This window comes from Cavia porcellus, unplaced genomic scaffold, assembly GCF_034190915.1.
Source record: "Cavia porcellus strain 051 isolate PalLab524CR breed Dunkin Hartley unplaced genomic scaffold, mCavPor4.1 scaffold_20, whole genome shotgun sequence".
NCBI classification, from domain to species: Eukaryota; Metazoa; Chordata; class Mammalia; order Rodentia; family Caviidae; genus Cavia; species Cavia porcellus.
This window is the reverse complement of record NW_026947503.1, coordinates 35,266,753-35,293,488: the sequence shown is the minus strand read 5'-3', so window position 1 is coordinate 35,293,488 and position 26,736 is coordinate 35,266,753. Positions and strand designations below refer to the sequence as shown.

The 26,736-nt window shown below is 48.7% G+C and overlaps 1 protein-coding gene across 5 annotated transcripts in view; it reads right to left on the bottom strand.

Moving 5' to 3' along the window:
* Positions 1 to 22,891: 22,891 nt before the first annotated feature.
* The window catches only part of Zbtb7c (zinc finger and BTB domain containing 7C), a 319,556-nt gene continuing 315,711 nt past the window's right edge, over positions 22,892 to 26,736 (bottom strand). For all 5 annotated transcript variants that reach the window (XM_063231711.1, XM_063231714.1, XM_063231716.1 and 2 more), the window contains one exon: positions 22,892 to 25,824. In XM_063231711.1, the coding sequence (XP_063087781.1) occupies positions 25,173 to 25,824 (652 nt within the window). In that variant the 3' untranslated portion in view covers positions 22,892 to 25,172. The remainder of the gene's footprint in view (positions 25,825 to 26,736) is intronic.

Below are 26,736 nucleotides of genomic sequence, written 5' to 3'. Positions count from 1 at the left end.
TCCTCTGCACAAACCTTGATTCTCTCAGCCTCCAGCTGCATCACTTTGAAGAGACGTTTGTGTTCTCTGAGCCTCCACTCTGTCACTTTTTTATAAGTCCCTGGTGTTCAGAGTTCAGCAGGGTGAGACTGACAATGCCTCAAATTCTGCGCCGCTCCTCTTCAGCGATGTGCATACTTGGAGCCTGCTGGCATGAGGCTCCAGCTCTTCTGAAACTGCTGCGTTTGCCAGGAGGTCTTGCTTACTGACTTGGAGGGCAAACTGGGGGCTGCAGGGTGTCTAACTCTTCTCCTGTGACCTGCTTCACTGCTCAGGAGCACTGACACCCATGTGTTCCTGAGCACCGCTCTGAGCATACTCTGTGTTGGACCATGATTGCTCTAAGAAGATACCGCTAATGTTATTCCAATTTCACACAAAAATGAGGCTCAGAAAGCAAAAGTCACTTGCCCGTGGTCAGTCTGTTACCTCACTGTTGTTGATTGGTCACCGGATGCACATGTCATGTGTATACGTTCTCGGGCAGCCACCCAGGGAGGGAGATGCTGGCTATGTACGATCCGTGAGCCAGAGGAGGCAAGCAAAGAGCAGACAGCTGCTGAAAGTGTGCCATATAGGCCAGTCGGAGGACCCCAACAGAGAAGACCACTGGACTTTACATATTTTAAGCCCACTCTCCCATGTCCCTAGCGCCAAGTGCTGTGTTTCCCAGCTCCGGTTTCCAGTCTCTTGGCCTCTGGGGTGATATTTCAGCTTACCTGCTGACTTCTTATCTGCTGCTAGGCTACTCTACTCCCTCTGGCTCTCGCTCCATGTCTGGCCTGTCTTGGGGCCTGTGGCCTGGTCAGGGACATATGAATGAATGGCAGTGGCATTCCAGGGGGGTGAGATCACCATCTAGAGCCTTGAGAACAGGCTGAAGGGGAGGTGGGCATGCGTCACTCGATGGCCTTGTTGGCAGATCATAAAAGCTGGAAATGCCTGATGAGGTCATTGTGCCCAAGCCCTGAGGGGCTGAACCCTAAAGGATGCCTGGGTGGCTGACATATCCGGTCACCTCCCTCTAGAGAGGCACAGCAAGCAGACTCAGGAGTCAAGGCTGCTCTTCTTGACCTAACCTTTTCCTTTGCTTCACTATGGTGCTCACGGGTCCCTAGAAGGCGAGGACAGAACCTCTATGTCCATGCTGGGTGTTCCCATGCTCCCAGACTCTGTCCCCAGCTCACCACCCTGCCCTGCTGGAGCTGCCTCTACAAGAATCCAAGCAGGTATTCCATTGGTCAGAAGGGTATGGAAGAGCAGAGAGCAGAAAGGAACAAATACAGTGATTAGTGCTGATGTGAGAAGCTGCCTGTGTGGGAGACTGGAGAGAGCTCAGGCTGGTCCTGCTCACTGACAAGGGTGCCCTTCCTTTCTCTAGGTCTCAGTTTTCTTATCTGTAAAATGAATGTGTTGGCTGAGGCTCTGAATCTGTTGGATGTGTTGGGTTCTCTGAGGTTAGAGGCAAAACTATGATAACATGAGTTCCAGATAGAAAGTTCAGTTCCTCAGATGCTACTGCTGGGTCTGCAGGAAAGCTGGGCCTTTAAAAGCCTGCCCCACCTAAGAGTCTTTGTTACTTCCAGATTGCCAGGAAATTACACAGAAGCCCCTGGGGTGGTGCCCAAAAGTCCATGTAGCCCAAACCTGCAGCTCTGAGGGCACTTGGGAAAGGAAAGGCACTGGGCCATTCAGCTTCTCGGAAAAGCTGGGACCAACAGGACCACTTTGAAGTACCTCACTGGGTGGCAAAGCCAAAAGGACTGATGCAAAGGGCTAGCTCGATCCATTCCTGTGCTCCCTTATTGTGCATGGAGTAAGACAGCGCATTGCAAATGCTCAGGGCAGGCAAGTGGTGGCTCCATCCAGTGCCTGAAGTTGGTCATATCAGAAAGAATCTTGCTCTGAGCTCAGTGGCTCAGCTCTGGAAAGCACCACTATCCTGAAACTGCACCAGCCCTATTGGAGCTGAAAGTGTAGAAACAGGGAATTGAGCAAATGAAGAGCTGAAAAAGATCATCAGTGTGCAGACCAGAGGCACAAAGAACTTCAGAAAGTCCATGATGGCATTGTTAAGCCCCCAGCTTCTGTGGCGATGTATAGGGCTTTGCCGTCTCCACTCTGAGGCCTCAGTGTTTCTCAAATTTGCACTGGGAAGTTTATAAGCATGAAATACTTCGAAGTTTACAAAAATTCTCTGCAGTATTTAACCTTCCTGGTTAATTCCAGTGCAGCTTGGGGGCAAAAAAGTGAGGTGTCTGCAGTGGTCTGTCATCTGCTACCTCCATGATTACCCTCACTTTGAGATGAGGAAACTGAGGCTCAGGATTGCTATGAGAAAGGAAAGTCTCTATCATTAACCTCATCTCTTCAATTAGCTCATGATTCCAAAATACACATTATAGGTCTAAAATGGGGTAAATAATCTTGAACTTACTACAAATCCAGCTGGCTACTTGCTTCTGTAAATAGAGTTTTATGGGAAGTCAGCATGCCCACTCATACGATCTGTGATTGCTTTCACTACACGAACAGAGCTGACTGGTTACAAAAGAGACTGCCTGGCTTACAAAGTCTAAAATACTTCCTACTTGATCTTTTACAGAAAGCACTTACCCTAGTCTAGAATGTATAAAGCAAGATAGATTTCCCCAAGAAAGCAACTAAGATAGATTTCCCCAAGAAAGCAAATAACCAGTGACATGACTTCCTAACTCAAACTTTCTAACTGATGTCTGAGGACCACAGCAGTGATGCACCCATATTTAATCAACTGCTAATGACACATTGCTGGTGATTCACCCACACTTTTAAGTTGTAGTCTCAACAAAGTTCATACTTAGACATGGGTGGTAGTTTTTCTTAAAAATTTTTTGTTTTTGGTAATGCTGGGGATTGAACCCCAGCCTAGCCTTGAACTTGTGATCCTCCTGCTGCAGTCTCCCAGAGTGGTAATTTTGAAGAAAGCACTATCTGAGGAAAGGGCTGTATTTGGAGCTGGAAGCTGGGGAGCAATCTTGGGACAGGCATGAGGGGAACTGCCCTTGGTTTAGTGTAATAGTGAAGACTCTTCTACTCCCAGGTGGGGTGGAAGCTCCCACTACGTGTCCCTATCGGGCCTTGGTCACAGAAGGTGCACCATCTGCATCCCTGATGGAAAGGCAGGCCATAGAGTGGCCTGTAAAATTGTAAATTAACATAGTAGGGGGTCAGTCAGTGAAGAGGGGACCCCATGACCAAGGACTGAGGGAAAGGAGTTCACATTTCTCCATCTGATGACTAGGCCTGACCTTTGTGTATGTGTCCTCCAGGTTGAGTGAGTGTCCCATGCATGTTTACAAGGCCACTCTGCAGGGTGTCAGTCTCTGGGGAAAAGGTAGGTATTTTAGGGGGTCTCTGGACCTTTCCTTTTTGGAAATGACCTTGGCAGGTGGAATGAACCTGCTGTGGGCCACGGAATGAGAAGGGTCCAGAGAGCTGACCTCATAGGCTGTGTGTGGAAGGGCAGAGTCCAGATTCACAAGGGTCTGCACCTGCTTCGCTTCAGCACCCTTGGCCCGCGATGGATGCTCTGGCCTGATCTTAGCCAGGCACACACATGGTTCAGAGAGGGCTTCCGTGCTCAGCTCTTGGTCAGAAGACGAGCAGCAGTCACAGGTCGGTGGCCTGTCCTTACTGGAGCACTTTCTCTTGCGAGGTTGGCAACTGTGGGTTTCTTTTACTGGGTAAAGTGGCCTTGACTCCTTTTGCCCCTAAAGGAGGAGATACTGAGCAAAAGCAGTCTTTGAAGACAAGACAGCGGCATGAAGGCTGGCGAGGGCGCCTGGACGGAGGGCATAGGGTAAGGCTGGGGAGGACAGCTGGCTGCAAGGAGCTCAGATACTGCTTCTGTGGGATATGTTCTGCCGCCTCTCCCTTCCCACTCAGGAGGAAGATGCATCTCTGCAGCTCAGCGCTCTGGACTGGAACTTCGGGGGCTAGAAGTGGGCAGACAGGGCTCCTCCCCCCTTCCGGGTTACACCTTCCCAGTAATCTCCAGCAGTTTGTCTAGAAGGCAGCTGACCTGTTAGGTGCATTGGTCCTCCGCGGTCCCGGGCCCCGCCCCACCCGTGAGACGCCCAGCAGGCTTTGTCTTCCTCAGGCGCAGTGCGCGAAACTGCCACGAGGGGGCGCAGGGACCCGGCCCGGGCGCGCTTCCTGCCCTCCTGCGCGCTCCTGCTCCTAGCGCCGACTCCGCTTCCTTTTTCCCTGCACGTCACAAACTCTGTGGTGTCTTCTCCCTGCACCCCAGCCAAGCGGGGTGTTCGTGGGCCGGTCCCGCCTGCTGTCCGCGCGCCCCGGCCCGGCCCGCCCAGTCAGCCTCTACACCGCGCATCCTGGGCGCACTGCTGTGCAGCGCGGTGGTCCCTGTGTCCCATGGGGAGGGGCCTCCCCAGCTCCCAGGCTGATGAGCAGCTCTCTGCGGAAGGAGCAATGCCTGCTTTCTTCTTATTAGTTATCTGTAAACATAGATACACACTGAGCCCTCTGGGAATGTCGGTGGAGTGACTGAACTGTGTACCTTATTTCTCATTAATGAACTTTATTTTTTCAAAGAGTTTAAAGCTCACAGTAAAATCGAGTGGAAAGTGCAGTTCTTCTAGCCCCCTGTCCTTGGCACTAACAACTTCACGCATTATCAGCATCAAACCAGAGTGTCACAACCAGAGTGTCACATTCATTACAAATCCAGGAACCCACTCTGGCACATCATCATCCCCCATGGCCATGGCTTAGGGTACATTCTCCGCGGCGCCGCGTTCTAGATGGTTGGACGTGTATAATGTGCCTGCCATTGTAGTGTCCTACAGTGTTTTCAAAACTGCCCTAAATATGCTTTGCGTTCAGCCTACTCATGCCCCTCTCCCCTCATCCTTGGCAAGCACTAATTTTCTGTCTTTCCACTTTTACAGAGGACATCTGATTTCCACAACAGTCAAAGACACAGGAAGGTGTCAAGGGAATTTACCAGGGCCTAATAGGGGCCCAGTCAAACCCCAGCCCTGCTTGCCCTGGCCTGCAAGCAGCTTCCTTCTCAGGGGACTTTATGCGGGCTGGCAGTCTCGCCTGGATACTTCTGCAGAGAACATGGAAAAGGTGTGACAGGTGGAGGCAGCACAGGTGGGCTTCAGGGAGAAGCCACTTCACATTGCTTGCAGGACAACCTTGACATTAGTGTACCCACATATAGGCACAAAATGGGGCTCTGGGCCCAGCTCTACCCTTTTTATTTCCTCCATCTTGGACTCTGAGCTCACTGAGAGGGGTTTGTAAAGCCTGGATGGATACCCAGGTGTTGGGCGCAGGCGCTCAACATACCATACCCCACCCGGGACTAAGGACCACGCCAGCTTCCGCAATGCGCTACGTCCCTCTTTAAATTAGCCAACCCGTGTGCACTTCGTGCTCACTCCATACTCTGTGGCAACTCCTGATTGGCCACAGCTGGATATGGTAGCCGGAGCCTGCATCCCATTCCCGCCCTGCTTCCTTGTGGCAGCCTGTGATTGGTCACGGCCAAATATATAAACCAGAGCCCGCCTAAATAAACTAGCAGTTAACTGTCGTTCACAAGAGCATCTCCTGTGTCCTGTTTCATTGGAGCTGCGCTGGTCAACTGGTGGCCCGTACGGGGAGCCCGGAGCGCTGAGACCCTCTCTCCGATGGAACAGAGACGTTAACAGGTAAAACCGTCAAGCGCCGATAGCGGGGGCTACTCGGCGGGCGGGGGCTGACAGGTTAAACTGCTCAACGTTGGTAGCGGGGGCTACGCAACAGGCAGCGGGGGCTGCGGGCCGGATAGCAGGGGCTATCGGGCAACCTTGGGCGGACGCGTCGCAAGGGTCAGGAACTCGTAAAGAGAGTTCCCGGTGCCGTAAAGAGGCAGGTTTTGGGGGCGCCGTAAAGGGGCGCGGGGACTAAGCTGTCCCTGTTACAAAAAAAAAAAAAAAAGGAAAAAGAAAAAATAAATAAATAAAAATAAAAAGAAACTCTTGAAATTCCGGTTAACATGGGCAACACGGCTACTCAGCCACTGTCAGTCGCCTTAAGCGACTTACTGAGAGAAAAGGGATTACAAATGAAACAAGAACAAATTCAAAACTTCCTCGATCAGGTCGATAAGGTAGCACCTTGGTTTGGTCCCACGGGGTCCATTACCATCCCCAGCTGGGATAAATTAGGGAGAGATCTTGACTTTGCAGCAGAAAATGGTCTCCTGGAGCCAGGAGTCAGACCCCTTTGGGCAGTGGTGAGAAGCTGCCTCGCAGACACCTCTTGTCGTGACCATATAAGGGCTGGCGCCATGGCGCTTGATTACCATCAGGCAGAATCCTCCCGCAAGCAATCTCGCGAGTCCAGTGCCGCAGGCGAGGTGACCCCACCCAACCCAGACTCCTCAGATGAGGGGGAGGAAGAAGAAGTATACAAAATGGTGGATGCAGACACCACCGAAAGAGGGGAAGTCACACACACGCAGTCGAGAGGGCCCTACTCTGAGGCCATAAATGAGCTGCAACGCAGGATTTCTCAGAGTAAATGGGTCAATGAAAGCGAGTACAGGATCCCAGGGCTGCCCCATATAAGACCTACGGCTCTACCTCCCGACCCGCATCTTGCAGGGGGCCCAAGTCGAGCCCGCCGCGATTAAGGGCGCGCCAGCTTGGAGGCCCCAGGGATCCTTCTGCACCCCTATCTGGGAAAGGGTCCTCCAGTTTACCACCTGTGACCCCCTGGATGGATACTCCCAGGAGATATTATGGGGATTCTCCCTGGCCACCATAAACACCACAAATATGACTTTTCTAAATTGCTCCATCGCAACCTGTTATGTGTTACAATGTTGGGATAACAGTGCACTTTCAGCTGTTGTTATGCAGGTACTCCAGTTCGCACCGGTTCCAGTTATGGCGGACTCAGACGAGTTTCCTGTGATCCAGCTCCGGCCAACTCTCCAATTGGCTTTCATAAAGGAATGGGCAGGAACAGGGGCTCTGGCTACCATGACTACACTTGCCGCATTCGGCAGTCTACTTCTGCTCTGTCGGATTCGCAGACAAAGGAATAGGGACAAAGTATCAAACAAGCATTGCTGATCATGGAATCTGGTCAAAGCCCGGCAGCATGGCTCGCCATGCTGTTACGCAGGTGTGGAGCAAAGCATCGCAGGGGGTGTCGTCCTTGGCCAGGAGACACCCCGGTCCCCATGTCGGTGAGCATGTGGGTTGGGCTCATAAAACAATACTCCCGCCCCCTCCAAAAGAGCACCAACGAGTAGTGAGGCACTGTCATGACTGCAGCGTGACACCTCACGAGGGGCACCGACCTCTGGAGACCCTGCGTCAGTTATAAAGAAAGGGGGAGATGTTGGGCGCAGGCGCTCAACATACCATACCCCACCCGGGACTAAGGACCACGCCAGCTTCCGCAATGCGCTACGTCCCTCTTTAAATTAGCCAACCCGTGTGCACTTCGTGCTCACTCCATACTCTGTGGCAACTCCTGATTGGCCACAGCTGGATATGGTAGCCGGAGCCTGCATCCCATTCCCGCCCTGCTTCCTTGTGGCAGCCTGTGATTGGTCACGGCCAAATATATAAACCAGAGCCCGCCTAAATAAACTAGCAGTTAACTGTCGTTCACAAGAGCATCTCCTGTGTCCTGTTTCATTGGAGCTGCGCCGGTCACCCAGGGTATAACCCAGAGCTGGAGGCCTCCAGGACTCTGGGAGTGGCAGGCACTCTGGTCTGTAAGAAGGAGGACCTGCAGAGGCTTGACAATTGGATTCTGAGTCCTTTGGACAGGGTCCCACGTATGTGCAGCACGATCCAGGAGGTTATGTGCTGCGGGAACCACCATTGGGTGGTTCCTTTAGAAATTGCCAATTACAATTTTGTATTCCAGGTCCTTCTTTCCTCAAAGAATTGGATGAGATGATCCAAGACTGGTACCAAAAGTTTGTTTGAAAAGTGAGGGGTAAATGGGTCAGGGAAAAGCCAAGTTCTGTAGAGAAAATGGGTCAAACAAAGAGGGGAAAAGATAAAAGCAAAAATAAAAGTGCGCTTTGCTTCCAGAAGATGCGGAGTGGGCAATGGTGTGGGGTCATCGCAGCGGGCTCCAGTGGTATCTGTCTTTATATGCAGACCACGTCGCAGGGAACCCCACGAGATGTTCTGCCTACGGGGACCCTGGTAATTATTTGGTGCTGTCCTGGGATCTTGTAATAGGCAGGTTCTGCTTATTTTCTCAACCATCTCTGCCATGCCCCGTGTCCTATGTATCAAGTGGGTATATCCTTTCACCAAATTTAGACAGTTAAAATGCAGGGTACCTAATTAATTTTGAACTTCAGTTAAACAACAAATAACTTTTTAGTGTAAGTATGTCTCAAGTGCATACATATACTCACAAAGTTATTTGCTTATCTGAAGTTCAAATTTAATTGTGTATCCTGTATTTAATCTGCCAGCCCTCAGCTGGATTTCCTTGGGTCTTTAGTGTGTGGACAGATTTCCTATATTTTTTTGTATTTGAGTCTGGATGACTACCATAAAATAATACTATAAATTATATGTCCTGTATTGTCTTGCTATCCTTGAAACCCCTGACTACAACAAAATCAGTACGAAGAGTGTGGCGTCATTGCTGTGACATTACCTAGCCATGTGGCTTCGGAGCCTTGGGAATTAATTTGAGAAGGTTTTGAGAGACTGGCCAAAGAGACAGCCCTGTATGCGGTAAACTATATTGGAAACTCTGTTCAGAGCCTAGAAAATCAGAGTACTGATGGAAACTCTGCTGGTTAAGATGAAGTTCTGGAGGCTTCTATTGAGAAGGACTGCATTGGCTGCTGGATCTCATTTAGCATACTGGGTTTTGGCTGAAAGTCGGTCTGCATTTTGCTTCTGTTTAGTGATATTGCCTGGGTGCAGAAAAATTTCAGTACAGTCTATTGTTGGAATGGTAGCATGGTTCCTGCTGAGAGCTCTTGGCCAGATCCATGTTGGAAATTAAGAGCAAAGATCCAGGAGAGTGATTTGAAACATTTGGCCAGAAAGAAGGCTCTAGTGGCACTGTAGGTTGCAAGGGTGAAACAGAGGAAATCATGGTTGATAAGAACAAAACAATGGTAAAAGTGAACTGAAGCATCTCCCTGAAGGGAAGAGTGTATTTGAATTGGAAATCTTTGTTTTTTAGTCTTGCCATGCCATGTTAAAAGTTAATGGGAAGCAAGAACTGTGATTGTAATAGTTTTTTAATATAATTTTTATATGTTTGTAACCAGGTTAATTAATCAAAATATTGTGTTTTAAACTTGAATTTTGATCTTTGAATTTAAACTTGAACTTTGAATATTTTGCTTTCAGTACAGTAATGAGTGTAATAAGAATTGTACATATATAATTGTTGTATTAATGTAAATCTGAATAGGACAAAACATGTTAACTTTCCACAAATCTGCCACTAGAGACTATGGTTTAAGGAAATGTGTGGTCATCAAGTTGACCATGGGTGAATTGTAGTAGACTGGTAACTGGTAGTTAACTTAAGCACCAGCTGAACTGAATCAGCATGGTGCTGAGCATAGTTGGCCTACCTGAGGACTGTTACTATCATAAAAAAGGAGACTTAGAGAGAAGAGAACAGTGTTGTGGGTTCTCCTAAGTGGTGTTGTTGTTTGGAGTTGGTGCTCCTGGAGAAGCTTGTCATGCTGGCTCCCCTGATATGAACTCAGAGGGAGCTCAGGACCTTGTTGCTGAGAATGGCTGGGGTTCACTTTGGGGGAACTGGTCCTTACGTTGAGCATTGCTTCCTGGTTCTGGAGGGGAAAATGTGTGCTGTTTAATCTCTAGGAGAAACTTGTCACACCAGCTTCCTGATATGAACTCGGCTGTTCTCATTATTGGAGGAGTTCATTGTCACTGAGGATGGCTGTGGTACTTTACACAGGAGCTCTGGTCCTTATTTTGAGCATTGCTTCTTGGCTCCCGAGTATAACCCTCAATCTACTGGCACAGATCTTTTACCCCCCTGGCACAGACTTTCTAGTTTCCACTGTTGATCTTTGGGCCTTCCCAGCACAGACCTGTGAAACAGACTTTCATAAATTATTGTCATGGGCTCTAGGCCTCCAGTTGGACTCTAGGTCTTCAACTGGACTCATTCAGGACATTGCTGTGGGATCCAGGCCCTCAGCTAGATTTCCTTGGGTCCTGTGGACAGATTTCTTGCACTTCTTATATTTGACTCTGGGTGATGATCATAAAATAGTACCATGAATTATGTGTTCTGTATTGTCTTGTTTTCCTTGCAACTCCTGACTGCAACACAACCCTGTCCAATGGACTCCTGGCCCGTGGAAAGAGATGCAGCAGAAGTAAACATGTGGGACTCAGGGCAGGGGCCTTAGTCTTTGAGCTACTGGTTTCAATATCCTGAAGTTGCCAACTGTGTTGCTGGGGACAAGGTCCTTGCCCAGTAGAATCCCATTGTAGTTTGACAATAAATTCCACTATCCAAGCCTCTGGAACACACATGTGCTGGGTGAATGATGGGGAAACAACAGATGTCAAAGGAAAGTGTGATTGGAGAAAGAGGTAAGCCTGCATCTGCTGCCTCCATCATGGTTCCTCCATGGGTACAGAGAAAGGGAGGTTCCAGGGAGATAAAGAACACATAGGAGGGGATACTGATACATCCTGTTTGCCAGGGATGATGGTGCTGTGGTTGTACTACTTGCTTTCCTGGCCGAAATGTCCCTTTCACCTAGCTGTCATCAGCATCCCAAGCCAGGCAGTGAGGGAAGCCAAGCAGGGCTCAGTGGAAACTGGGCAGCCAGTCAGCTGAGCAGCAGGAAGGGTGGTCTCCAGCTGGCTTGGTGCCATGCCTTTGTCCTAGACCTAGGTTGTACGTAGCTATGTGGTCTCTCAGGGCAGTGGAGGAAAGCTTGTTTAGAAAGGAGACATTGGGCACTGTGGACAGACCAAGCCCAATGGACTAGAATGCCATTTGACAGTTTTGTAATGGACTGATCGGACTGCTTGAGAAACTGACTTCTGTCTACCCTAGTGGTTTGGAACAGGGCTGCTTGGAATAGAGAAGCCACTGTCCTTAGAGCAATGGCCCTGGGTAAGGCTTGAGAGTGTGGGAGTTGTCCTAACATATCCCCCAGTTATCCTGGACCATCTCTCCATTTCCCAGCTTTCTCACCTGATGAATGCAGACAATTTGAGACTTATTTAAGAATCCAATGCAATCACATATAAAATAACTTACAAATAGAAAAGTACTTTGTAAGTGCAAATAGCATTCTTTGCCTTAGAACCAGATCCTGTGTCCATCTGAGAGGGACTGAGATAATTCTAAGGAGCTCAGGTGGGTCTGATGAGGAAAAAAGGCAGGTGACCAGGTAATGTAGGTGTAGGTAGCTCCAAGGAGGGAAGTTCCCTGGGAGAATAGGTGTGGCTTACAGAGAAGGTGGCCCTGGATGGAGTCTTCAAGTGTGGGTGACATTTCTCAATGGAGCCGGGTGAGGGAGGAGCACTGAGACCTGAAGGAGCCTGAGCAGCAGCTCAGATAAAATCAGAGATCTGAAATTGTTTTGGTTTGTGTTTGGATGTCCCCCCAAAGCCTCAGGTAGTCATGGGAGGCAGGTTTTTCAAAGATAGCTTGCTAAACCTGGATTTCTTGTTTTTTATGCCCTCACTTTAGGAAAAAGAATTACAGAATTTTCAGCTCAACTTAGCAGGGGACCAGAGTCCTCACTTTGTAAACATCCTCAGCCTGTGCAAGAGGAGGGCACAGAGATGGTGTGAGTGCTACACTTACTCTAGGATGGGTAGCCTGTGTACAGTATAAGGGAAGAAGAAGGGCTTACTCCTCCCCTTTTTGCTCTTGTTGTCTTCCATTGCCATGAACTCTCACCCCTCTGCCATGCCATGATTGGTCACTGTGATGCATATTTTAAGGACTAATCAAGACAGCCAAGTCCTCTGCCTCCATACTTCTCCTTTCAATGCCATGAAAACCTCCCTCCCTGGGCCTTTGGGGTCTGATATTTTGAGAATGATCCCAATCAGTGCCTGTTGATGTAAAACAAATCTACCTCCAAATTCTGGGTGTTGTTCCAGTGTTTCTGCTTGCTGTTGCAAAACCTCTACAAACTGAGCTAAATAAACCTTTTCTTTTTAAATTGTGGGCATTGGGTATTTTGAATCAGCAATGAGATAAGTAACTAATACACATATGGAGTACTTTGACCCAAGTTTGGACTGTTTCCTCTGGTCAAGGTAGAAGCAGGAAAGTGACAGCATCAGGGTGGCAGTTTGGAAAGAAAGCTCCAGTTCTTACCCAAGTCAAGGGTTAGAAATGCAAGATGGGGAGGATACTGGGCATCTAGAGAATGGTTTCTGTCCCAGGGAGCAAACAGAAGGTCTCCATTCAGGCAGCAGGGACGGAGAGGGCATGTTCCTGGAAGTGTAGCAGTGGAACCCCCTGGGCTCAGTACTGTCCTTATTAAACCCATCTCAGTCTCCTGGGTCCTCCCTGTCACGCTACCTCCCAGCTCACCTTGATAGCTCCTCCATGGTAGTCTTCTCTCCTCTGAACCCTGGAGGTCCCTGTTTCCCACTATCTCCATCTCAGAGACTAGTAAGTTGTTTTGTTTGTTTCTGAGTCTCAGGTTTCTTATATGCCACCAAGACTTTGATAAAATTATTTTCTAGGCCAAAGTTTCTTTGCTTGCCTGCCTGCTTGCTTTTTCTTTCTATTTTTTCTTTTTTCTTTCTTTCTTTCTTTCTTTCTTTCTTTCTTTCTTTCTTTCTTTCTTTCTTTCTTTTTCTTTCTTTCTTTCTTTCTTTCTTTCTTTCTTTCTTTCTCTCTCGTTTGCTTGCTTGCTTTCCTTTTCTTGCTTTCCTTTTGTTTTCTCTCTCTTTGTAAGCAGCTAAAAACAATTTGTGCTAATACATTAAGTGTTCAAAATGACAGTAGATATTGTGAGTACTGGTTTATTTTCCTTTCATTTATTCTATTAGAGTGTGACCCTTTTGCAGTTCAACAAAAAGTTCATATTTTGTTTTGTTTTGTTTTGTTTTTTATTACCAGACTCATCCTCTCAAATGGTCCCTAAACTCTGATGTCTTTGGCCTTTTGAGGCTATGAGAAGCTCTAGTCAGTTTCCCAGTCTCTGGCATTTTGCTAGGGGAATTTATTCTCGAGTCCTGGCTCACCTTGGCTTATTTATGAATCACGCCTCCCAAACTCTTGCAACCTCGGTTGTTTTCTGATGCCTTTAAATTGGTTTATTTTCTAAAAATATTTTTCTGGATTTTCTAAATGATTTTGGTGGAAATGTATCCTAGTCAGCCATTGATGAGAGTGAAATCTTCAGTCCCATTACATTTACCAGCTGGGTCAAATGCCAGGGCTCTAAAAGGCAGTGTTTCTATGGTCCGTGAAGAATTCTGCGGCGTGATGGACTCTAAAAAATGAACTCAGCCATGAATCTCAGCAAGGTGATTGATGTCTTTTGTTTCCCTTCACTTAGGAGTGATTAGGTCATCTTGCTCTGTCGTTCCCTTCTGCTCATACTCTCAGGTGACCTGGTGGCTTAGGGGGCCACACACCTGCACTTGGAAATGTAGCATCTCCTACCTTCTACCTGCTATGGGGGCTAGTCTGAGAGCATCACCGAGAGCCAGATGGCCTGGGATTGATTTAAAAATACTCATAACTGAGGCCTCCTGGTCACTAATGCATTAAAGGTCTGTGTTTTTCATAAACAGTAATATGTATGGTTTGCGAGCATATTTTTTACTGGTAAAATTCTTGTCTATGAAAGAAAGTGCTGGGAGAAAGGTCCAGAGAGGAGACATGAATTCCTATTTAGGCTCACAAGTCCCATGTCCATTGCCCTCCCATTGCCCTGCACACTCCCCCACAGTGCTATCCCACCACGTCCGTGGGGCTTCTGGGAAGTTGGCCTCCCCTCATAAATCAGGGAGCAACGTCGACTCTGGCCATGGAAATTTAGTTTATCTCTAGGAAACCTTGGAACCAGACACTATATATCTACTTAGGCCCTTCCACTGTTCACTTCAAAGGCATTTTTCTTCAGACCCCACTCTCACCCCTATATCTCTTCTTTCCTACCATTCCACAATAGGAATTTGGGGGATAGAAAGAGAGGCTGGTCACCTTAGAGAACATGGAGTATTTGGTGTCTGGACTTTTCCCAATCAGATCCTGTTTTGTATATGGACTGGGCTATGTCTTTAGACAATCTGTCCAACATAGAGAATAAAGTAAAAAAAAAAAAATCAAGTGTGAACAAAAGAAAGTCCAAGAGCTTGTTCTATAGCTCTAATTAGGGCATGAAAAAGAAAGCCTCCTGTACAGATCACTACACAGGCAATTCCAAACTCAGTGATGATCATACAGGAGTGTGTGTGTGTGTGTGTGTGTGTGTGTGTGTGTGTGTGTATTCATATGTGGAAAGAATACCTAGCCAGTTCCCTGATACAGGAAAGACAAAAGTAAAAACAAATTTGTGCATTGTTTGATAGAATGGCTTGAAAGGCACTTCCAGGGGATTATTTTGGTCACAGAATAGAATCATTTTCAAAAATATTTATATCAAACAACCTTGGAGATTGATACCCTGCCCATTGGCAACCTCCATCCCGGAAAGTGAAGATGGTTATTTTTTTGGAAATTAGGGACCTTTCAAATGCTCCTCAAAATAGATGTGGAATCTTGCTGTGACAATGGAAAGAAATTGTGGGAATCTCGTTGTCGTTCCCTCATTTTCCAGGTGCCACAGCACAGATTCAGAGAGTGAAGGTAACATTCTCAAGGTGGCACAGAGCAAGTGGCAGAGAAAGACTCAGAAAGCAGCCTCTAAATTCTTAAAGCCCCTCAGGCTAACTTTAGGCTCAGAAAAAGGGATGAAGCATAATAAGTTGTAATAACATCCTAGATCCTCAAATGAGGAAAAAAGCCTTTGAAGTACAAAACTCTATACTATGTTAGACCCTGTCACTGGCCTCAGAAGCTGTTATGATTTTTCTGCCTCATATAAACATATGAGAGTCATTGAATGTGATGATTTTTTTTTTAGCAAAGCACACACCAATTATATTCAGTCTTGGTCACTATTTACCTGCATCCTGTCACACTTTTACTTGTGAAGATGCCTATAACCGTGAGGTACAAGCTAAGCAGGCTCAGAGTATCCTTTGCCAGTCTCCTGGAAGCTCAGGGTAGGAAACCTGCACTTGGGCCTTGGCAATTTGGATGCTTCTCCCTCACACTGTGTCTGAAGAGAGTGATGTGGAGATGAGACAGCAGTCATAGAGTGGCAGCTTCTCCCGACATCACTGCTGAGGGTGCCGGGGTGGTCTCTCAGTTTATGTAAATCAGTTTTCCATCACTGCAACCAAATATCTGACATAAGCAACTTAAAGGGGTATTTATTTTGGCTCATAGTTTCAGAGGGTCCAGTCTATGGTCAGCTGGCTCCAAGGCAGGAATATCCTGGTGGAGGAGCATCATGGAAGAAAGCTATTCAATGACACAGTTGCTAGAAATAAACAGGAAGACCCAGAAGTGAAGGGCTGGGGATAGGATATAGTCCCCAAGGTCTGTATCTTTGTTCTATCCATACACTTCCAAAAGTGTACTTGGCTAGCCTCCTAGGCGCCTTTCAACCAATCAAGTAAGTTGGCAGTCACGATTAACGCTCACACCTAATGAGGAAGTTCCCAGGCCATGATCTTGGCCAATTTTGCTGATGTCATGTCTGTTCCTGTCACAGCATACTTTCTGAGGCTGATTCTCTGACTTCCTAGCAATCTAGTGAGCGACAATATCCTTTAAATAAATGCCTTTTCTGCTTTGTACTTGTTCTCTCCATTTGTATGTAGGCTGACACAATGGAAGGAGTGTAAAGAACCAACAGAAGCCCGGACACGCTTTGTTGCATGGGGCTCTCTGTCATGCATGCCTCACTAGGAAGATTATATAGACACTTGTCTTTGAAGTCCACATAAAATAAAACTGGAAGCTCTAATTAACTTTCACTAGGCTTTACTGCTTCACCCCATAGAAAGGAATTTTAAAGGTCAGAACATCTTATTTCTAGTGGGTCACCCAGTGGAATTCATAGAAACCTATCTGTAAAGCACAAACACTTGCCTGTCATTGTTTCTACTCATGATTGGCCAGTGTTGGGACACAGGACCACTGATGCAAGAGAATAAACACCTTCAGGTAGAGGAACATTGAATGCAGTTCTCAGCAGCACAAGAGTGGCTTGACCATCTTCTGTGTAATTGTCACCTCAACTCAGGCAGGTTTGTACGGACACTGCAGATCTAGCAGGAACTCAGCCAGAGGGGCCAGAACACAGTAGGAGGTTCTAGTAGAGAGTGCACAAGTTAGCATTTGGACATTTGCCACTCAGAGGGCACTGCCTTTAGGTACTACCTTGTCTTCCTTCATGCCTTCTCTCTGCAGGCTTCCAGAGGAACCGGAAATGTGGCTACCATACACATGAAGACCTGGTGCAGAGTGGAATGCAGTCCCGCTCCAGGCTCCTCTGCGAGTTCCTGAGCAAGTACAGGGAAGCGCATCGATGGCCAAGGGATGGAAGCTTGATATTGCACTGGGCTGCACTGGCAACTAACTGAATATGAGGCTTTTTAAATACTCAGATGTGGTCTGTAAAGGTGTGGAATCCTCTGGAACTGTAAAGAGTTGGAGAAGGGAGATCTAGAGGAGCAGGGGTGCAGGGGAGAGGTAAGGAAGATGAATTCTTGCTGACCTGGTTCCTTTAATAATGCACAGGCAACTTGACGCAAAATGAAAATGCAAATGCAGCCCTGGCCATCGGGCCACCAGGCCGACCTGAACAGCAGCTGCTAGATCTCAGGGACCCACCACAGCCAGGGCCCAGTCTCAGTCCTTTCCTGGTACTTGCAAGGTCTGTGCCACAATACCAAAGGTATGTCCACATACCACAGGTCTAAATATTTAAAGATAAGCCAAACTACCAACGTGTCTGGGGAACAGTCTCCTGGCCTCCTGCCTTAGCAAGTTCCTTCAGAAAACCTGAAAGCCAGAGTCCACTTTGAATCCTTAGGCTCCTCCATGTTTGCGCCAGAGCAGTCTGTGACCAGTGGGCCATGGTCTCTCTTCTCTTCCCATAGCAGGTCTGTCCAGTACTGTGCGGGGCCTTGCCCATGCTGAATCTCCGCCCAGTCTCCCCGACACGCAGCCCCCCAGCCACCCCTCAGCTTTGTCACCCGAAGCATACATGGAGAAGCTCTGCCTTTTCTTCCTTTCCCCTTTCCTATGTTTCTCTTTCTTTTCCCATTTTTAGAATTAGAAAAAGAAAAAGCAAAAAGGAAAGAAAACATAAACAAGCATGATTATGTTAAATGTGCTGATGGATGGGAAGAAGGGCTAGCTGACCTCCTGGGGGGTGGGAGGTGCTGTGTTCCATATGACTCCACCTTAGACCCCACTGAGCCCTCTGGGTGGGGATCACTGTCTCCTTTTAATGAAGGAGGTGAGCTGGGAGGCTGAGTGACAGGGTCTCGCAGGCAGACAGAGGCTTGGGTCAGCTGGCTGGGGCCCTCTGGATGGAGCTGGGTGTATCAGATGGGGGAGGAAAACTCCCCCTCCCGATCTTCTCCAGCTTCGTGAGAGGCAAAGCGGTGACCACTGCACTCTGTGGGTGACCATATCCACATGTTTTGCTGTGTCCTTTCCCTTCCCCTCTTCCCCCAACTGCTACCCTGCCAAGGCCCACCTGCCTGCCATATCCCAGTCACTGGGAAATAAAGTGCACTTTTCCACTTTAGGGTATAGCTCCCACAGAAGTCGTGTAGAAGTGGAAAACAAAAACACACACCCAGGGGCTGGGGATTTAGCTCAGCAGGCATAAGCGCCTGCCTTGCAAGCAGGCAGTCATGAGTTCGATCCCTGGTACCGATAAAAAGGAAAAAGACAAAAATATATATATATATATATATAAAATAAAAAAAACACACACCCAGGCTCTGCTGAGCCAACAGAACAGCCTTTTTTGAGGAGGGAGGCTGGATGTGATGGGAAGCTCACAGGGCCACCTCTGAGGGACAGGGGAGATGGACAGTCCCCTCATGCTGGCCAGAGCTCACTGCTGGGAAAGGGGTTTGGGTGCTCCCTAGGCTTGGAGTGTGTGTGTGTGTGTGTGTGTGTGTGTGTCTGTGTGTCTGTGTGTCTGTGTGCATATGTGTAGTGATGAGTGCTTGCCAAGACCTACAGAGGGCTCTGGCATCAGGAGAAGAGTGCCCAGAATGTATCATTTCTAGAGGCTGGTTCTAAGTGTCCTTCCTTCATTCTTGCCCTCGACTTTTAAGGGGACAGTGTGATGCTACAGCTGGAGAGGTGCTGGCCTGGGCTTCCAGTCTCACTCTGTCAGAGCATGCCCTGTCTTTACCATTTTTTACCGTGAGCTTCAGGTCCTCATGCACTGTGATGTGATTGCTATTAGGAAAATGACATTATCATGCACACACACTCATGTAGAAGCCAGGAACTTGTATCCCCATGGGCCTGCGTGATGCTTGGCTCTTCCAGTCAGGTGTCGCAGCACAAACTTTGTGCCATGGGAAGCAACACAAGGAGGGATGGATGTGTGGACTCTGTTTTCCAGGGTGAATAGTGGTACAAGGGGGCGACAGAGGCAGGGTTCCCATGTCCAGATCCCAGGGCTGGTGATGAGTATTGGGATCTGCATCCAGCAGCAGTTTTGAATCAAATCTGATACTGTGTGGTTTGGGGTTGTTCCTGACTTGGCTTCCTGGCTTCCTGGGCCACCCTAGGCTATTTGGAGACTACCTTGGCTAATTAGCCAAGGGCGTACCTCCAATACAATTTACTGCCACCTGGTGGAAATTTGTCATAATATGCACATCTATTGTCTAACCAAGGCACAGATCTGCCGGGGTATGAATGTCACTCCCTCAAACGGGGTGGGTGGTGGCGTGCAGTGTGCTGCCTGCACAACTAATCTTGGTGGCCCAGCAAGCTTGACTCTCTGACCCTGTGGAAATTCTGTGATAGCTTTAATTTCTTTTAATAAATAACTTTTCTACTTAAACTGACATTTGCCTAGGAACTCTGGTTGATGCAAATGGGTTATAATGATTTATTTCTCAAAGGGCTAAGAACTGGATGATCGATGGATGTACGAGTCCATGCAGAAAGCTTAAGGCACCTACAATAACCAGAGGGTCAGTGTTTTGTGTATTAATTTTTAGAGGAACATGGGAAAGGGGTCTTCCCCATTCCAGAAACCCACTGGTTTATTCTTTTGCTTTTGTGGTCGGGGTCAGAGTTCACACTTAAAGAGAGCAATGGCAGAATGAAAATGAGAGAGTGTGTTATAAATGTGATAAATATTCCAGAAGGAAGACTCACAGGGAAATGGCCCTGTCGTGTCTGGTTCGGCAGCAGTGTGTCTCCTAGTGTTACAAGGAGAAGTGACATCAGCCTGGGCATCATTTGTCTGATGATTGACTGATTGGGGTGGGGACGCCTGGCTGCAGATAAAGTGATCAGTTTCCAGGTTTCCCAGGAGAGATTTAAGTGGTTTTGCCCTGATTTGTAAGACCCTTTCTGGGTTCATTTTTTGGATTCAGGTCATGTGGGCACCTCTGCTCAAGGTCCCTACAGCAGCTCCCCTGCAGTGTGTAGTCACAAAGGGAAAAGAAGCCAGTGTCTCCAGGGAATCCTTCCTTCAATTTAGGCTGATTCAATCCTCAGCCTTCCAACCTGAAAGTTACTCATTTCCTGCATGTCTGGTCTCCTCCTGAGTCAGGCAGTTGGTTGGGGGGTTATCAGGCCAGCAGCTGACACTGCACTGGTGCCCTCTGCCCAAAAGAGCTGTCCTTATTTGTTTGCTGGAGGCCAGAGGCCTGAGGTCTGTGGCTGTGCTCAGTCAAAACAAGGAGCAGGGATACCGGCAGGGGGAGCCCATGAGCTATCAGGGCCTCTTCTGCAGGGAGGCTGGGCGTCAGAAGGTAGAGGGCAGCAATGGGTCCGCAGAAGGGCCTCCCTTTCAGAAGGCTGAGGTCAGAGTGGGAACAAAGAGCCTGGAGAAGGTAGGACATGGAGAGGTGGTTGGAAGTGGAGGTTTCATTGGTTACAACCCTCTCTAATTCTAGAATTTATCTCATGACATCCCAGGTGTCTGGTATTCAGCAAAGGTGCTGGGTTCATGGCTTAGTGCCTGAAGGACTGGATTGGGAGGCCCCTGGCTAGAGTCTCCCATTCTTAGGTCTAGCTCCACCTGGCACTTTGGAGGGATTGTCCTTGCCGTGCCCTTCTCTGACGGTGTCCCCTCCTATGGACTGCTGCCTGCTCTTATACTTGGTGAGCTCAGAGGACCCTCAGGCAGCCACCAGCAAGGGCACTGGAAAGAGGAGGAAGCTGTAGTCAAGAGGCTGGCAGGAGGATTCTGTCCCACTAGGACAGGGGTGAACTCCGGGGTCACACTTCTTGGGGATCTGAGAGCAGGCAGCCTCCCCTCCTATCAGTTCACGGTCTTTTGTTGCACATTGGGAGCTCCAAGTGTATCGGCCTTCTCTATGGAGGTCCTTTCTCTGGTCCCCACTTGCACTAGGCCATCAGTGAGGGCAGTGTGGGAAGGGCATACAGTCCTGAGTCACCAGGTGGATTTTGTGAACTTAACTCTTCTTGTCACCAGTCTCTCTGGCAGTCCTCCTATAGCCAAAGAAGGTATATGTGTGCCTTTCACAGACCAGATAGGAGGAACCCACAGGGCCATCTAGAAAGCAAGCCCTCCATCCTGTGCAGGAATCTATTTTCTAGCATTCTTGAAAGACTGAATCCTTCCAGTGACAGAGAACTCACTCCTTCCCAAGGGACCCCATTCTGCTCTACGACAGCTCCAGATGTTAGGAGTCATCTTCCTACGAGTGGGCCCTGGTTGCCTCCTGGAATCGCTCTGCTATTGGACTGAGTTGGCTAAAATCTTGGCAAAACCCTTCCACCTCTCATCACACATAGAGAGCCCTGGACTGTGTTTCTGTGTGTTCCATAAGCCTTCTTCTCCAGGGAAAGCTGTGCATACCTCTCTGCGCTGGCCTCAGAGGCCTCATCTTCCTTCTACCACCGCCCTTCCTTTCCCTGAAGGTCCTTTGTCGTCAGCACCCCAGTTCCCTTAGCACCTTGAGACCACAGCTGATGATCTCCACAATATTTCTACCTGGCTGGGGCTAAAAGATTTTACTCCCATGAGTTCAGGAGCAATCAGATGTACAGGTGCTCCAGGGGTGAGGAACTGAGTCCAGTTCCTTAGCTCTTCCCCATCTTCACCCCATCCTTCAGGGGACATGGGCTCCAGGATGAGGATCAAAGCATCCTGAAAAGTAAGTCAGCAGAATCTCATGGCCTTGTATTCTTGCAGAAGGCTGTGCCCTCCCCCAGCCATCGGTCATCAGCTATGAGTCTGGGCCTCTTAAAGCTACAGGCTAACCAATAGAACATTCTGACTTCACTAGAAGATTCTGGAAAAGCCAACCACTTTACCTGGCAGGTAGTTCAAGACATTCTTTTTATATGAAGAAAATGCACACATGTTATGTAATAGAATACAAATCAAGAATTTCAAAACCATAACAGGCAACTTCAAAGCAGCATTACCCTATACGAAGGCCATTTCAGGCTATTTCTTTAGAATTCAAGCCCCCCATCCCTTGTCATCCAACTGGCTGAGCCCCCTGCTAAGGGATGCTTGGGTGGAGAACTTGGAAATTCCTATAGTACAAGAGATCAGGAAGAGAAGACGACAGTGGAGAAGTGATTAACCTGAGGGCACACAGCTCAGAGGAGTCTAGATTTAAAAGCCAGACTGTTCTTTTCTATCAAGAAATGTTGCCCAAAGTGCCTACGACAGCAAGAAAAGGAATTGAAAACAGAAAGGAGGTTAGCCCTTGGTTATCCAGAAAATGCAGTTCAAAGAATAATTTAACTCTTAAGAGTTTTGTTTTGAGTCTACGCCTTCAATATGCCCTGGGTCTAAGTCCTTTAAAGGACTTCAGTGAAGTCCTTTCAATGAAGCCCTTCAAGATCTAATAGTCTGTGGTTGGAAACAGGTTCAGGTGACCCGAAGAAGAGAAGCCCAATTCTACACCAAGGATGAGAGGAAGAGGCCAGCATGGCAGTGAGCTGGGCTGAAGGCTGCTTGGGCATCATGCTAGGGAACCAGTATAACCAGCTGTGCTGACAGTCAGCAGTCCTGGGACTTCCCCATGTTCACACACCCCAGGCTACACCTGGGCACGTGTGACCACACACGCACACACACACACACACACAGACACACACACACAGACACACACACACACACACACACACAGACACACACACACACCCGGTGCAGGCTCTCAGACATCCCGTAGTTTACCATCATACAGCGCCTCTCAGCACTGCAAGGTAAGAGGTTATGAAGGACTGAGCTCAGTCTAACCAGCACACAACACCCTTTGACACCTGAAATGTGACCTGGAAGGGGATTTCATTACTACCCTGGAGCGAGGCACGCAGAGGTGCTTTGACTCACTGTCTTCCTGATGATTAAGGAAGGTCAAAGGTCAAGGTTTTTTGAAAGATGTTTCTGAGATTATTTGAAACATACGATACCCAATGGGGTACACCTTAAGCACCAAACTTCTCCATATAGCTGCCGAAAAGCTGCCCTGGGAATGCCCAGCAGTGACATCTCATAGAAGCACAACTCTCAATATGATTTAAACAAGTCAGTTAATACTGTTTAATAAATAGGCCAGAAAATTAGCTGAGAGTTTCTTGGCAGGATGCTGCGTGCAACCAAAGTTATGGAAGATTGTCCCTTGAATCACTAAGGCAAACTTTGTTGAGTGTCATTTTTACATAGAGCAATCACATAAAAAGAGTCATAAATAGAAAAAATTCCAAAGTTCTCCCACAGACAGATAGGGAAATTAGAAATATCAAAAAGAAAATTGAAACAAAATAAAACAGGCACCCCTCCCCCCACATCCCCATTTGCTTCAAGTTCTTGATCATACAGTACTGAACATCTTTGGATATTTTACAATGTACAACTCCAAACTGCAGCCAAGAAAGAACAAAAAAAGAACTAACCAGACATCTGAAAATTGGAGTTTATAAGAAGTCATTACCTTTACAAAATAAAAACAAAAGCCCCAATACCACTGGATTCCACTTTGTTCATTTTGTCTTTGTGAGTTGAGATCAGCCCCAGTCCCCTGGTGATGTGGAAGCATGGGCATGTTGGCTGGTGGGTCCCAGAAGCAAGAGTCTGAAATGGAGACAAGAATCTAAGAGGTGGCTACCCAGGCAGGTCACCGTAGAGGGTGTCTGAAGGTTTCCACCTGGCTGAAATGGCATCTGATGACATGGGGACTCAGGGAGTCTCTTCTGGGGAGCTGTGAGAGGGACAGAGTCTGTGGTCTTCTCTGGCCTTTTTGTTTTTTGTGTTTGCTCAGAAAAAAAGCCAAGGCAATAAGAAGAGCCAAGCTCTTGTGCCACAGCTTGGGGCCGGGGACTCCAGTCCTGGACTCTTTGGGCAGGTGCACTTTCCTCTCCAGGACACTGAGCAGTCAAAGCAGACTCAGCTAGAAAAAGGAGGGAGGGAAGAAAAGAGTAGTACAGTCAGGAAGGCACTGGGCCAGCACAACTGTCTTCCTTCCAGGACCTGCCACCAACTTCTGACCAGGCCAGTGTATGTCCTCAGACACAAGGCCCTTCAAACCTCAAACCTCTGCGCCCGCACGCTGGGCCCTTCTGCCAAGAGGAAAACCAAATACCTGAACTTCATCCCTGGAGGGTGGAGGAAAGGGATGGGGAGAGGCTGAAACACTGAAAAGGGGGGGCCAGCAGGAACCCCACCTTGAGAAGCAAACCCATGAAGCCTGAGTAACTAGGTGCTTTGTTGCTCTGAAATCAGGGGGAAGGGAGACGGTTGTCAGGTGCAAGTATCTGGCCTTGTCCCTTTGACATTGGCCCCAGGAACCCCAAGAAACTCTGTCCAACACTGAAGATGGTAAGTAAGAGGGGGCAAAGCTGACCAGTGTTCCCAGCAGTGCAGACCAAACAAAGCTTGCAGGAAATGGGGCAGCGTGGAGTCCCCCTGAGCTTCCTGTGGGCCATAGACAAGTGGTCCACCCTCCCCATAGCCTCCCCTTGTCTAGTTTGGTCACATTTCCTGCTTGTAATAATGTTCAAAATGGAGGTGGAAGTAATAAAACCAAGTACCCAGTTAGAGAAACTTTATCCAGGAAAACTGGAGATGCAAAGTTCCCACCTCTCCAGGATCCTCCTTAGAGGACAGATGTACATAGGTACAGGAGCTGGGTGAGGGGAATCTAAATTACCAAACCCCTTCATAGTAGGTGACACAGAGGCACAGACAGAGGGCTGACCAGTTCTAGATCATAGGACGGGCAAGGGGAACACAGATCAGACTCCAATGATTGGCTCCTTGTCCTTGGGTGTCTCCAGGTCAATGGGACCTCTTTCTATGGTAACTGTTCTAAAGGATACCAGACCTCAGACCTCAGGGCACTGGAAAATGAGCCCCAGAGCAGTGATGGAAGTGGTTCCCCTCGGACAGTGGGGCTCAACCAAGCTGTGTACTCAGGACCCTAGCCTTGTTCTTCCTCCATCCTGCCCACCTCCAGGAGGAACAATCCCCTCTGTATAGATCCCAGGGTTCCACGATGCTCTGGGCACCAACATATGGCCCTCTGCTGAAACCTGGGTTCTGTAAGTTTTTGTGTAACACAGAGAAACAGCCAGAGAGAGGAGGCTTCAGGCTCCAGACCCATTAGGAGGTGAAACCCATTTCTGAGAGCAGCAAAAGGGAGGTGCTGCCTTCGGAGGCGTGGAATACGAGGCTGCTAATTTATATTGTTTCTTTTCCCATTGTGTTTGTAAAGCGTGATGTTCACAGCCGCTGGTTGGGGCAGCTCAGGCGTGGTAAGAGGGGATGGGGCTGGTGGGAAAGGTCTACCAGGGCCAGCCTAGTTGTTGGCATCAGACATAGAGGCCACGTGGTTGAGACTGGCGAGCCCGGGGAGGCTGGCCAAGCCTGCAGCCCAGGGGTCGGGGAGAGGGAAGTAGGGCCGCGCAGCGGCCACATTTTCAGCCAGCGCAAAGGCCAGGAGGCCCCCCGCGTTCCTCTCAGCCTCCAGCTGCGCGCGCCCGAACAGCTTCATCTGCGTCTCCTCAAACTGGCGCTCGAGCTCTTGCAGGCTCAGGGCGCCCTTGGGCGCTGCCAGGAAGTGCTTGGCGGGGCTGGGCCCCGGGAGGCACACGGCCGCCCCGCCCAGGTGGCCGCCCACCTCGCCCAGTGCGGGCGGCATCACGAAGGTCGCCTTTTCCGGCGCGGGGCCGCTGGGCCCAAAGAGCAGGCTGGCAGCCCTCCAGGCGGCGGGCTTGCGGCCGCGCCGGGGCCGGGCCATGCGGCAGCTCTGGCGCTTGATGTGGCGATGCAGGTGGTCGGAGCGCGTGAAGCTCTTATAGCAGAACTCGCACTGGTAGGGCCGCACCCCGGTGTGGATGCGCATGTGATTCTTGAGGTCGTAGTTGTGCACGAACTTGGCGTTGCAGTGAATGCACAGGTAGGGTCGCTCCCCCGTGTGCTTCCGCATGTGGATCTTCAGCTTGTCCTGCCTGTGGTGCAGAAGCCAGGAATTAGTTTCTGCACATAACTGCAAGCCACTCCTCATCCCTTGCTCCCACTTCCTCCTGGAACCTGCTAAGGCTGCCCGTTGCTATGGTGTTAAACCCCAGGAGTGCAGCTCATGCTAGGATCTACCTGCAATTTCTTCCTAATGTCTCCCTCATTTTAAACAGGTATGTCTACTCACCTGATTAGAAGGAGTATTCTAAAAGACCACTTCCTCTTGTGGAATTCCTTTTACACACAAGCTCAGATTCATGACTCCTACTGCTTATCAGGGGCCTGTCTCACATACTGAAAGACAGACTTTTGGGGAGATATGGCCCCCAAAGTCAGCATTCTGGCCTTGGTGTTCAGATGGGGCAGTGACTTCTGCAGACAGCAGATTGTATTTTGGTCTTTAACCCTGCTTTCCAGGCAGTAGTCTTCTTTCTGGGCTCACCCTCGTTTTGTGCTTTGTTCACAGCTCCTGGTCCCGTCCTAGCCCTGGGCTGTTACAGTCTCTCCCCTACGATAATCTGGGAGTCTCTAGAAACGGAGGCACACCTTGTTCAAGTCTCCTACACTGTGGTTTCTTACCCTAAGCCCTGGGCTCTCTCCGCTTTGTCTGCAGAAAATTTCAGGGTTTACAAAAGCACCAGGTGCAACAAGAATGCAGGCTAATCTAAGGCAAAGCTTCTCCGGGGTTAGAGCATTATTCAGAGGTAAGTCATGGTGTAGGGTGGGGCCCCTAGCCCCTGCTCCAGCTGCAGACCCACCACCAGCTTGCTGGGTGATCTTAAGGAAGTTGTGAAATCCCCCTCACAGTGCTGAACCTAGGGCCAGATATCAATCTTCATTGTCCAGGGCTGCTGAAGAGAGTGGATTTTGTGCAAGCAAGAGATAGCACATGCTGTAGTGGG